The sequence below is a fragment of the Calonectris borealis genome, chromosome W (assembly GCF_964195595.1).
Source record: "Calonectris borealis chromosome W, bCalBor7.hap1.2, whole genome shotgun sequence".
Taxonomy (NCBI): domain Eukaryota; kingdom Metazoa; phylum Chordata; class Aves; order Procellariiformes; family Procellariidae; genus Calonectris; species Calonectris borealis.
Window position 1 is genome coordinate 39142267 of NC_134351.1, and position 13294 is coordinate 39155560.

The 13294-nt window shown below is 43.6% G+C and overlaps 1 protein-coding gene across 1 annotated transcript in view; it reads right to left on the reverse strand.

The window, feature by feature from the left end:
- Nucleotides 1–13294, reverse strand: part of LOC142074851 (soluble lamin-associated protein of 75 kDa-like) — a 35296-nt gene that overhangs the window by 4281 nt on the left and 17721 nt on the right. Inside the window, exons 6-9 of the mRNA XM_075135757.1 lie at nucleotides 4098–4226; nucleotides 3772–3884; nucleotides 1000–1054; nucleotides 519–657 (exon numbers count right to left, since the gene is read on the reverse strand). Of these exons, the coding sequence (XP_074991858.1) occupies nucleotides 519–657; nucleotides 1000–1054; nucleotides 3772–3884; nucleotides 4098–4226 (436 nt within the window). The remainder of the gene's footprint in view (nucleotides 1–518; nucleotides 658–999; nucleotides 1055–3771; nucleotides 3885–4097; nucleotides 4227–13294) is intronic.

The window sequence follows — 13294 nt, forward strand, 5'->3', positions numbered from 1 at the left end:
CTCCCTGTAACTCTTTTGTTATTAAATGACAAGCAGTAACCAGCTCCCAAACTAAACAGTCAGGCTTTATTTTACTGCAACATGCCACCATAACAAGAGGTCAGGAAGGGACCTATCTCCAAAGATCACACATAGTATTTGTGGATACATGTCCAGTTATATTATTGCAAGAAACTATGCTGTATGAATACAGATGGTTTTACCTTAATGCAGACTCAGTTATAACAGAACACATCCCCTTGTACATACACCCTCAGTCCTCGCTGTTTTCTTATTGTTATTTCCAATATCTACTGAGCTTTCAGAGACACCAGACATTTTGGTGCAATCACTCTTCAGGTGATGTCTCAATTTCCTTTCTCACACCAGGCTTTATTTTCAGTAATTTTAAAATCAAGCACTCAGAGTAGGAAAAAAGGAGAATAAATACCAATTAGCACACTGGGAGACACTGCTGCAGTTTGTGACTGCCCAAGCAACAAAATAAGAAATAATCAATGAAATACGGGCTCCTTTACCTGCTTTCTGACACATGAAGAACATTTTCCTCATTTCCTTGGGAAGTTTCAGGTTCAGATTCCTGACTATTTTTTCCTATCCTGGGACGTTTTAAATGACTGCTTCGTGTCCGAATGGAAATGGGAGTTATGTCAGGGTCTTAGGAAAAAAACAAAATAAATGCAAGTGAACAAATGCAGTCTGTAAGATCTGCACATACTTCCCCCCCTCCCAAGTTTCATTAAAGTGACTGAGTGCAAGTAAAACATTTCACTGTGGTACTTATTTTCTGAATATACATGCATAGTCTCTTTACCAAGACTCATAACAATTTTATTTGAAGACCTCAAAATGTTTATGAGTTGAGCCTCAGCACCTTAGAGGAAGGAATGTTTTTTATACACTTTGCAGATGAATACGCTAAGCTTGAAAGCAGTAAAAGAGCCTGCTAGTCTACTAATCCACAGTAATCACAATACTGATAATCAAGGTTATTTTTACCTTCAGATGTGCTTGCATGGACATCTATTGATTCTTTACCTTTTTGAGAGTCAGCCTGTGAAGCAAAAGCAAGGCTAATGTTATTCCAAAAACTTCTGAATTGATTGAAATACCTTCATCTCCTTACCTGTGGTTGCATCTTTCTAAAGCACTATTTCATAGTAATGATCCTATGGAAGAGCAGCTATAACCATTCTTAATTTAAGATATTTATATGTATGTATCTTATCTCTCAACAGATTAAATATTTTTTATCATCTTTACTACAAGCATGAATATTTTTTCTGCATTTTATTTCTGGCCTCAACATAGAAGATAAGACTTGAAAGTAACCTGACATTATAAACAACACTACCAAGTTTTTTCCTAACCATTCAGTTTATAACAGGTGTCCACAGAATTAAATGCTAGAAGTCTTTTTTTTTCCTTTTTTTTTTCTTTTTTTTTCCTTTTTTTTTTTTCTTTTTGTATAAACCCAAGGGACTGTACTACAGTAGTTGACAAAATTTATCAGGACAGTTTTATTTTTATACTTGTATTCTATTTTGTAGTCTTATTTTCATCGTGGCATGCAATAAAATATGGCAGCCCATGGGTTATGTTAAAAGAAACAAAAAAAAAGAGATCAGACAAGAAAAAAAACCAGAACTTAGTGATTCAGCAGTCATGCAGGTTACATGCAGTCAGCACAAGAAGCTGCTTATGTCAGAGCTCCCTCTCCCTAGAGCTCTTTTGCCTCTTGTTCTTCGCCACCACCCCATTATTTCCATTTTTTCTGCAAGTTAGCTGAGGACTCAGTGGTCAAGCACTTGATACTCTGAAGTAGGTGCAAGCTATACACATTAAAATAAAAGTATGCATATTGCTCTTTCTTAGCTGCTATAAGTAATCTAGAACTGGCAATAACCAGCATCCAGGTGTTCTGCCACCTTTTCAGCCTCACTTCCAGTACTACCCGAGAAGGCCAGAAACAAGTGGCCATATCTAAATTCTGGTGCCTGAAATAGTTTCAAGTAAGCTTTAAATACATAAGAATTTGTAGGCTAATGATAAATCATTCTAGCATCAAAACACAAAAATAGGGAGCACTAAGTGAAAGGTGAAAATGTAATTTGGGGAATGTTTTTTTCTGGTTTGGGGGAAGGTGAGGTGTTTTATTTTGTTTAGTGGTCCAGCAATTTTCAAAGCATTGCAGAACTCGTTACAGATAGTGCAGGTGCCAAGAAGAGAGCTGCCAGCAATTCTACCAAGCTATGAAGAGTTGGAGCACTTTGGTATCTATCATCTTCCTCTTCTGGAAGAAGGCAAGAGACAGGGCTTGAGTTCTTAACTCACAGCCACAAAAATTGTAAGAACTACTAATATCCCTCTGCTATTTTCTCCAAGTATATCCATGTAGCTCTACAACCAAAACATGCATTTTTGAGATCGTTTTGCTGATATTATCATTATTGGAATCTGAATCTAGAACTCAGTGATGATGCTCAAGACACTGTTACAAATTAAAGATAACTAAGAGTTGTTGCTTCTGATCATTTAGAGACTAAAAAAATCACTACTTTGCTGTCAGTTTTGCTTTGGGAAATGCTAATTTTCTCAACTGGGAAAAAGGACATTTGATTTACATTTCAAATCTAAAGTTTAGATACAAAGAGCTGAGAGTACCGATTCAACCATTATTTCCTATTTTTAATTAAAGCATTGACTTCTATGAGAGCATGGTCATGTCAATACTACAGACAGTCCTGAAGCACACAAATCCATCCTCACTGTATTTGGAGCTACAAGTTTTTCTCAAGCACATTCTGTGTGGCCTCAGAACACAAATGAGATAGAGGAATAGCTTCATAATATTCTAAGACACAAATATATTCATGACCACATATCCATATGTAGCTGAAATCTGGTTGAGATTTCAAATACGTACAAAGAAAGCTGCAGTCCTCCTATATGGTCAATGTATAACTCTGAATGCAAACTAAACACTTTCCATTGTTTTGAACTGTGATGTGAATGTGCACTTCTATAAACACTTTTCCTCATTCTCTCCACTCTTACGATGACTCTACTGTTCAACAGCCTTTCTAGACAGAGAATCTCAGAGCCAGTTGAAATACTCTCCTCCTCTAAGCTGCTAGCAAACAGCTTAAATTACTAGACCCTGACAGGTATGACAGATCCCTCTACATTCATGGGACTCCCCCCCCCAAAAAAAAAAAGTGTATTTTTAACCCCAGCTTAGTCATCGGTGTTACATCAGTGGGAAGCGTAACACCCACCCAAAAAGTAACAAAAGCATTTGTCTTTTATATATAGTGCAGACTTGAGCCAATTCAATTATAATGAGATGGACAAAAAGCATTTCTTATATTTTATGGTTTTTTAGTAACAAAGCAATCAAAAAAAGTTATCACTTTCTGGTGATACCTCTGATAGAACCATGGGTTCTGTCAGACTGGCTGCCAATTAGACAAAGTGAAGAGATAAGAAAAGTACAAGCTCTCTGCATAACCCAGGACTGTTCTTTGAGAACTTGAAATAGAAATATCAAGCAAGCATAACATACAGTTGATCAAACATACTAATCTGCTGAAAACTTACATTTTTTAATTTCAGAAATGTATTCTTTTGTAGAAATTAAAAATATTTACTGAATATAAAGAACAGGTAATTAAAGTCAGAAGAATAGGACAAGATACATTATATGATTATAGAAAACTCTTAAAAGCTCTCAAACCTTTTTAATATATGGAAAACAGTCTGTGTACCTACACTTAGCTGTGTTTTTAGCTCAGCCTTTTGTCCACTTGCTTCAGATTCTGCTGCAGACTGTTGAAAATAATCCTCTGCTTGGAAACTTGTATCTTCTTTCTGAGAGACCTCTGCTATTAAGATTTAAAAGAGGAAACAGGGAAAAGGAAAATTATAGTACCTTTATATAAAAATTAACCATTCCAAATATGATCTCACTGATCTCAGGACAAATAAAAATCTTTCTGCTAGTTTCCATGGGCAATGTTCACAGAAGTCACTGTTGAACAAACACTCTACAGTACAACTTTTACAAAGTGTCAGAAAACAAAACAAAGCATCCATACCTGCAATTTTGAGCTTTTCCCTTTGTAATACAGTGGTAATAGGTGTTCTCTGGAACCAATGTCCTGCTCCCTCCACTTCCCACAAAAGGTCATGATCCTCAGGGTACTTCTCAAAATAGTGCTTACAAGCTGAACAAACGTAAGAAAAAACACACTACTATATATACTATATACTTGTCTGTACCTCAGTTTTTAAAGTTTATCTAAAATCAAATTCATTTGCAATCTTCCATCATACACATAAACCACCACAGAAAGAACTGTTCAACAAAACAGTCCAGTCTGAAATAAACATAATATTGCCTTACCCTACCTAGTCATCCTTCTCAATAAATCCTTTCTTCAGGTTTAAGCACTTTCCATTATTATCTTAAACTGCAAAGCTAGATGGGATTTTTTTTCTTCTTCTCTAAGCACCCACTTTGGAGTTTTACAACTTCACTGGTCACTGTCCCTGCCAATCACAAGACCCAACCAGGATGGAAGGGCTCTTACACAGAGGATGTAGTCAAGTGATTTTTGTCACCTTGTGTTATTATAGGCACTTGTGAAAAGCATTCTTTGGGAACACGAACACGTTGCCATTGCATGGTTTATCATCCACTCACTGTTCACTTTTGGAATGTTTTCCTCTCTGCTGTCCCTCCACCTTTTTCCTCTCAATACACATACTAAACATCCACGTGGAGAGGAATGTTTTGACATTATTCTATAGTAGCTACGAGGAAAACTACCATTTTTCACCTGATTCACTACTGATGCATAATCTCAGTGGACAAGATCCCTGCCGTATCATTCCTTGGCCAGGGAAATGGATTAGTCATTGTCCTGGTTTTAGCTGGGATAGAGTTAATTTTCTTCCTAGTAGCTGGTATAGTGCTGTGTTTTGGATTTAGTATGAGAAGAATGTTGATAACACACTGATGTTTTAGTTGTTGCTAAGTAGTGTTTACACAAAGTCAAGGACTTTTCAGCTTCCCATGCTCTGCCAGGTGCACAAGAAGATGGGAGGGAGCATAGCCAGGACAGCTAACCCAACTAGCCAACGGGGTATTCCATACCATGTGATGTCATGCTCAGTATATGAATGGTAGGCGTGTTCCAGGAAGTAGCGATCACTACTTGGTTATCGGTCAGCGCGGGTGGTGAGCAATTGCATTGTGCATCACTCATTTTGTATATTCTATCATCATTATTATTATTATTTTCCCTTTTCTGTTCTATTAAACTGTCTTTATCTCAACCCACGAGTTTTTCTCACTCTTACCCTTCCGATTCTCTCCCCGTCCCACTGCGGGGGGGAGGGGAGTGAGTGAGCGGCTGCATGGTATTTGGCTGCCTGCCAGGTTAAACCACGACAGGGGTATTCGATACCATATGACGTCATGCTCAGTATATAAAGTGGGGGGAGTTGGCCGGGGGGCAGCGATCGCTGCTCGGGGACTGGCTGGGCATTGGTCGGCAGGTGGTGAGTGGTTGCGTCACTTGTTTTTCCTGGGTTTTGTTCCTGTCTCTCTCTTGTTGTTTTCCTCTTCATTACAATTTATTATTATTGTTGTTGTTGTTGTTGTTATTATTATTGTTGTTGTTGTTGTTGTTATTATTATTATTATTTTATGTCAAGTATTAAACTGTTCTTAACTCATGAGTTTTCTTACTTCTGCCCTTCCGATTCTCTCCCCCATCCCACTGCGGGGGGGGGAGGGTGAGGGAGCGGCTGTGTGCTGCTTAGTTGCTGACTGGGGTTAAACCATGACAATCATTAAATTCTGCTCAAGACAGTTTGCTGGTTGAAGCCTAACAAACCAGGTCTAGACAGATCCAACAGCAGAGAGTGAAACTTGGAAAAGCAGAAAATTTCCAGTGCCTAAGTAAGAAGGCCAGATGAAAATGTTAATAGAAGGAAGCCTGACAGATGGCCCGAGAGCAGGCCTTGAGAAACTGGACAAAGGAAATGCTTCTTGCCTGAACACAGTCTCAAGCAACATCATTTCCAAAATGTGTGCGTCCTGGTTTCGGCTGGGATAGAGTTAAATTTCTTCCTAGTGCTGTGTTTTGGATTCAGTATGAGAAGAATGTTGATAACACACTGATGTTTTCAGTTGTTGCTAAGTACCCTGCTAGTCAAGGACATTCAGCTTAAAAAAACCAAAACAAGCGTTGGGAGGGAGCACAGCCAGGACAGCTAGCCCATCCATACCATGTGACGTCATGCTCAGTATATGAATGGTAGGTGTGATCCAGGAAGTAGCGATCGCTACGTGGTTATCGGTCAGCGCGGGTGGTGAGCAATTCCATTGTGCATCACTCATTTTGTATATTTTATCATTATCATTATTATTTTCCCTTTTCTGTTCTATTAAACTGTCTTTATCTCAACCCACGAGTTTTTTTCTCACTCTTACCCTTCCAATTCTTTCCCCGTCCCACTGAGGGGTGGGGGGAGAGTGAGCAAGCGGCTGCGTGGTATTTGGCTGCCTGCCAGGTTAAACCATGACAGTCCTTTTTGGTGCCCAATGTGGGGCTTGAAGGGTTGAGATGACGACACATCTGACCCGAACGGGTTAAAACAAATTTGTTATAAGCATTCATTATATCAGTTTAGTACTCACTGGTCACAATGTTGGTTTATTTGCTCTCAGAGTTGTTGGATCTGTTCTTGCAGTTTTGGTATGTAGCACCTTACTGGCTGTCTATACTGCTGATTATCAGTATTTCTGTGTGGGGTTTATCATCTCTGGGAAATGGATTAAGGTCATTGCTTTGCTATACTGTGTGACACTGGTTTATGTTATGATAAAATTATTGGTCACGAGCCTGTATTCAGCACTGCCGTCATTCCTGTTCTTCGGGAGCTATCTTTTAGAAACTATTAATAACTACACTTTTTACCCCTTCTCCTGGGAGAGCCAATTTATAGGGGAAACAGCTTCCTTCACCTTCCCCTTCTCCTCCAGGCTGATTACAACAGCTCTTGAGGATTTTGAATATCCTTGGGATCTTCAAACCAGCGTGTTCCTATTGCTATGTCTCCTGAATGTGTTTCAGGCCTTGTTTAAGGTTAAACAACTATTTAAGAATACCACCCAGAGATCTGCCCCGAGGCTGGATAGTTATGAGTGGCAGGGTGTGTGGGATAGTATGGGCAAGTGTCTAGGACAGTGGTCACCTCCAGTGTTTTGGAGCTTCACCCCTGAACAAGTGCAGAATCCTGAAAAACTACTAAAATATTTGGAAAGCGAACGCTGTCACCCTGGCAATTCCAGAGAGACCCAGATTACTGCAATGTGCTGGGGCCTGGCCCATGCCTACCGAGCCCTGTTCAACACTATTCAGAACCCTCAAGGGGGAGAGAAGGTCCCCGGATCTGATGACAAAACAACAGGCACTGCGGCTACTCCAACCCCCGTGACGGGTACTACAGCTGAACCAGAGGACCAACCGTCACTGGTATCCGTCGCCCCTGTACAGAAGAAGAAATCTTTGAAGCAGAAGTCAGGTCGTTTAGAAAGGGATGATGGAAAAGCAGGGCCATCACGAGGAGGGCAGGAGGAAGAAGAAGAACTCATAAATGAGATGGAAACCACCCGATCCCTATCCCTGAATGAGTTGCGAGATATGCGGAAAGATTTCGGCCGTCGTCCAGGCAAGCATATTGTCACCTGGCTGCTCCGATGCTGGGATAGTGGGGCCAGTAGCCTGGAATTAGAGGGGAAGGAAGCCAAACAGCTGGGATCCCTTTCTAGGGAAGGGGGCATTGACAAAGCAATTGGAAAAGGGACACAGGTCCTCAGCCTCTGGAGGCGACTGCTATCAGGCATGAAGGAAAGGTATCCCTTCAAGGAAGATGTTATATATCGCCTAGGCAAATGGACCACTATGGAGAGAGGTATCCAGTACCTGAGAGAATTAGGCATGCTGGAGGTGGTTTATAGTGACCTGGACAACGACCAAACGCCCAAAGATCCAGATGAAGTCCAGTGCACGCGACCCATGTGCCGGAAGTTGGTAAGGAGCGCACCAGCATCATATGCCAGTTCGTTGGCAGTACTGTGCTGGAAAGAGGAAGAAGCACCAACGGTGGATGAGGTGGTTAGCAGACTCCGGGAATACGAAGAAACTGTCTCCTCCTCCCTTGTCTAGGCTGTGGAGAAACTGTCCCGGAAGGTCCAGCAACTCAAAGAGGATATGTCCTATTCTCCACCTGTACGGTCCAGTATTTCAGCCGTTAGGAGCCTGGGTTTTACTGCTCAAGAGAAAGAATATAGAAGGTACACACCACGGGGCACCCTGTGGTTTTACCTGCGTGACCACGGAGAGGACATGAGGCAGTGGGATGGAAAACCTACCTCGACCCTAGAGGCACGGGTACGTGAGTTGCAAGGAAAAACAATCACACAAGGGGGTTTCCCCAGGAAAAATGCTGCTCCAGTTTTCAGGAAAAACCTGTCTCACGACAGTCCAGTTTCCAGTGAACAGTTCCCCAGACAGAGTAGAAGGGCTGATCTTACTTTGGATTGTAATTGTGATGAAAAAATACTTGACTCGCGTTTGCAAGAAGTGAGAAAACAGATACTATGACCAGAACTAGAGGGGCCCTGCCTCCGGCCAGGTGGAGGAAAGGGACAACCGGCTTTACTGGACTGTGTGGATTCGATGGCCTGGCACATCAGACCCCCAGGAGTATGAGGCTCTCGCAGACACCGGTGCACAGTGTACCCTGATGCCATCAAGCTATAGAGGGGCAGAACCCATCTGTATTTCTGGAGTGACAGGGGGATCCCAAGAGTTAACTGTATTGGAGGCCGAAGTGAGCCTAACCGGGAATGAGTGGCAGAAGCACCCCATTGTGACTGGCCCAGAGACTCCGTGCATCCTTGGCATAGACTACCTCAGGAGAGGGTATTTCAAGGACCCAAAAGGGTACTGGTGGGCTTTTGGTATAGCTGCCCTGGAGACGGAGGAAATTAAACAACTGTCTATCTTGCCTGGTCTCTCGGAGGACCCTTCTGTTGTGGGGTTGCTGAGGGTTGAAGAACAGCAGGTACCAATCGCTACCACAACGGCGCACCGGCAGCAATATCGCACGAACCGAGACTCCCTGATTCCCATCCATGAGCTGATTCGTCGACTGGAGAGCCAAGGAGTGATCAGCAAGACTCGCTCACCCTTTAACAGTCCCATATGGCCAGTGCGAAAGTCCAATGGAGAGTGGAGACTAAAAGTAGACTACCGTGGCCTGAACGAAGTCACGCCGCCACTGAGTGCTGCCGTGCCAGACATGCTAGAACTCCAATACGAACTGGAATCAAAGGCAGCCAAGTGGTACGCCACAATTGATATCGCTAATGCGTTCTTCTCAATCCCTTTGGCGGCAGAGTGCAGGCCACAGTTTGCTCTCACTTGGAGGGGCGTCCAGTACACCTGGAACCGACTGCCCCAGGGGTGGAAACACAGCCCTACCATTTGCCATGGACTGATCTGTGGAGGGATTTTTATTAAATAACGGTCATCCTATGAACATTCCAAGCACTGAGGACTTGTTAGCAATAGTATAAGGCTGCTAAAGAGCAATTGTAGTTTTAGAGTCTCTGAAGTGATAGTAGAATAGGGAAAAACAGGCTGAGGAATGTAACTATCAGTAGATTATGTAACGGAATGCAGGCGCAGGAAGCGTTCGCGTGGACACCTGCTTTTGACCAATCTGTGTATGTTAAGATTCGTGTGCTTGCTGACTGTAAACCAATAGAGGATTCGTAGGTGCGCGTGTTAGTGTGGCTAGCTTATAAAAGTAGCACAATATCTTGAAATAAAGGAGAATGACCATACCCACATTGGGACTCATCGTTACTCCCGGAACGCGCTCCTACTCCGACCCCGGGACACTCCAACATCTGGTAGCAGAGTGTGGAGGAATCAATGCCTGAGAGTACAAGCAGTATCATAGCGTTGGTAAACAAGAAGCCATGGGAAGATGGAAAGTGAAAGAAGCCGTGGGAAAAAGGGAGATAAGAGGTGGCAGTTAACGGTTCTGAGGGCGTGACAAAAGATAAGGAAATTAGAGGAAGAGTGTCGAGATGACCTTTGCTTAGGGGATGTACTAGGGAATTTTTTGAAGTGCATACGTGGCATAATGTGAGGTATAAAAAGGCGCTTGTGCTGTATAATAAAGGGGGGGATTTTCGTCTTCATCTTCGTGCCCACTCAGACGGAGTCCGTGTCCTTATTCGCCACAAATGGCGCCCGAACAGGGACAGGGACATTCTGTCTGAAGGGCCATAAAGTCGGCAATTGTCGATCCGGTGGCGAGCCCCGCTGAACTGCCAAAGCTGTTGAAAAGAAACAGGAAAAAAGCCGTTGGAAGAAGACGGGATAGAAGCTGTTGAAAAGAAACAGAAAAAAAAAAAAACGTCGAAAGGAAACGGGAGAAAAGCTGTTGAAAAGAAACAGGAACGAAAGCTGTTGAAGAGAAACAGGAAAAAAAAAAAAAAAAAAGCCGTTGAAAGGAAACGGGAGAAGAGCTGTTGAAAGGAAACAGGATAGTGACGTCGAATCGTCTCTGCAGAACAGAGGTGAGCAGCGGGGGGCGGTAGTCATGGGTTTAAACATGACAAAGGAGGAAAAAACTGTTTGCAGGACCATGGAATTGATCCTGAAAAAATATCAAGTAACCATGGATAATGGGGACTTGAGACGACTCCTGAAGTGGGTGACAACCACCGTTGAGGGAGTCGATTCTACTAACATTTATGATCCAAAAATTTGGGATGAAGCTGGCACCCAGCTTTGGGATGCTGCCACTTGTTCGGACTCGGTGGCTGCAGGACTGCTAGCGCCTTGGAGGACTCTGAATGAGACCCTAAAAAAGCACGTCAGTGCTAAAGACAAGCTGAGAGGTGAAAACTCAGGAGGGAGTACATCTGTGGCCAAAGAGCCTTCTGCGCCCCCGGCCACTGAGGCTGGAGCGGTGGCTGCCTGCGGGGAGCAGGGTAGCGGCAGTGATGATCCCAATCCGTTTGATCCGGGACCAGTCGACCCAGAGAAAGAGCCGGATTTATATCCCCCGCATGTGCATGATATGTGGAAGGGGATTCAAAGGGAGGCAACGGTTGATAGCGCTGTGCGGAAAAGAGCCACACACCATTTACATCCCTGTCGTGATGCCTATGTTAACTTGGTTGATGCAAATGTCTGTACCTTTTCAAATGGCTATGGAAGGTTTTACAGGAGCGATTTCTATTCACCCACCCAGTCATAAATGGCTGCAGTCCCCGCTACCACTGCAGCAATTGCCGAAATGTAGCGTGACCCCTTTGGACGCTCTAACCGTCTTCATGGATGGGTCCGGGCGTACGGGTAAGTCTGTCCTTGTCTGGAAGGATGATCACGATCAATGGCAATCTGATATCCGTAAACAAGATGGTTCACCACAAATCGTGGAGTTGGCGGCAGTGGTACGAGTGTTTGAGAAATGGCAATGCCCCATCAACATCGTGACTGATTCTGCATATGTTGCAGGGGTAGTGTCCCGCATGGAGTTTGCTTATTTGAAAGATGTAAATAATGCCCAGCTTTTTGCTCTGTTTAAAAACCTCAGAGAACACATTCATTGACGGATGCACTCTTTTTTTATATTACATATCAGATGTCATACTGCATTGCCGGGGACCCTAGTTGAGGGAAACCGGTTGGCTGATTCGCTTGCAGGGGCTGTTGTTGTTCCGGGGAAATTTGAGCAAGCGAGGCGTTCACATAACTTTTATCATCAGAACGCTAAGGCCTTGGCTAGAATGTTTCATTTACCACTTATGCAAGCACGCCAAATTGTCACTGCATGCCCTGAGTGCCAGTGTGCGGGCCCTCCACACCCGGGAGGAGTCAACCCTCGTGGCTTGCAGGCACTCGAACTTTGGCAGACTGATGTTACACATCTTCCCGACTTTGGTCGACTCAAATGTGTCCACGTCTCAGTGGATACGTTTTCGGGAGCAATTGCAGCCACAGCCCACACAGGGGAAAAATCCCGGGATGTCCGAAAACATTTTCTTCTTGCTTTTTCCATTCTCAGAGTACCGAGCAAAATAAAAACAGATAACGGCCCCGGGTACGTTGCCCAAGCCACACGGACATTCCTGCAAACGTGGGGAATCACTCATATCACGGGAATTCCACACAGTCCCACAGGGCAAGCCATTGTTGAGCGCGCGCACCGTTCGCTCAAAGACATGTTAACAAAACAAAAAGGGGGAGTAGGGGATTTGACCCCACAGGAAAGATTGGCAAAAGCCGTTTATGTTCTTAATTTTCTCAATCGGTGGGCTGAGGAAGGTGGACGCCCGATTTGCAGACATTTCGATTCTGTTGAAGGTCATGAGGCAATCATAAGGGACAAGGCGTGGGTAAAGGTGAGAAACCTGGAATCTCATGAGTGGGAAGGCCCGTTTTCATTGATAACCTGGGGTTGAGGGTACGCTTGTGTCTCCACAGATTGAGGACCAAGATGGGTACCAGCGCGGTCCGTCAAGCCATCTTTTTCGCCGTTGTCGCAAGCGTAAGCACGTTATGGGCCCCATCACAGCCCAAAGAGAACATCTGGATCACCCTTGCGAATCAGACAGGCCAGAAGACCATTTGCCTTTTGCTCTTGTCACCTGGAGATCCTTTTTTCCACCTGCTTAGTGGGACTCCCATGGAACAATTGGACCCTAGGTCTCACGGAGCCGCATGCAACACTTTATAGTGGCGGCCGCAATGTGACTGATAATTGGGACGGATGTTTGGTGTACCATCCGCCCTGAGCGTAGAGCCACAAGAGATAGAATTATTGGGGCTTGGCAAAATGGGTAATGAGTTTGATTGAACTGGGAATTATACGTTTGATTGTATTCGTATGTAATCTTGTGTGTGTACTATGTTTATTGCAATGTGTGAGATGAATAATAGAAAAGTCAGTTAGCTTAGTGTTTGTTGTAAAAGAAAAAGGGGGAGATGTGGAGGAATCAATGCCTGAGAGTACAAGCAGTATCATAGCGTTGGTAAACAAGAAGCCATGGGAAGATGGAAAGTGAAAGAAGCCGTGGGAAAAAGGGAGATAAGAGGTGGCAGTTAACGGTTCTGAGGGCGTGACAAAAGATAAGGAAATTAGAGGAAGAGTGTCGAGATGACCTTTGCTTAGGGGATGTACTAGGGAATTTTTT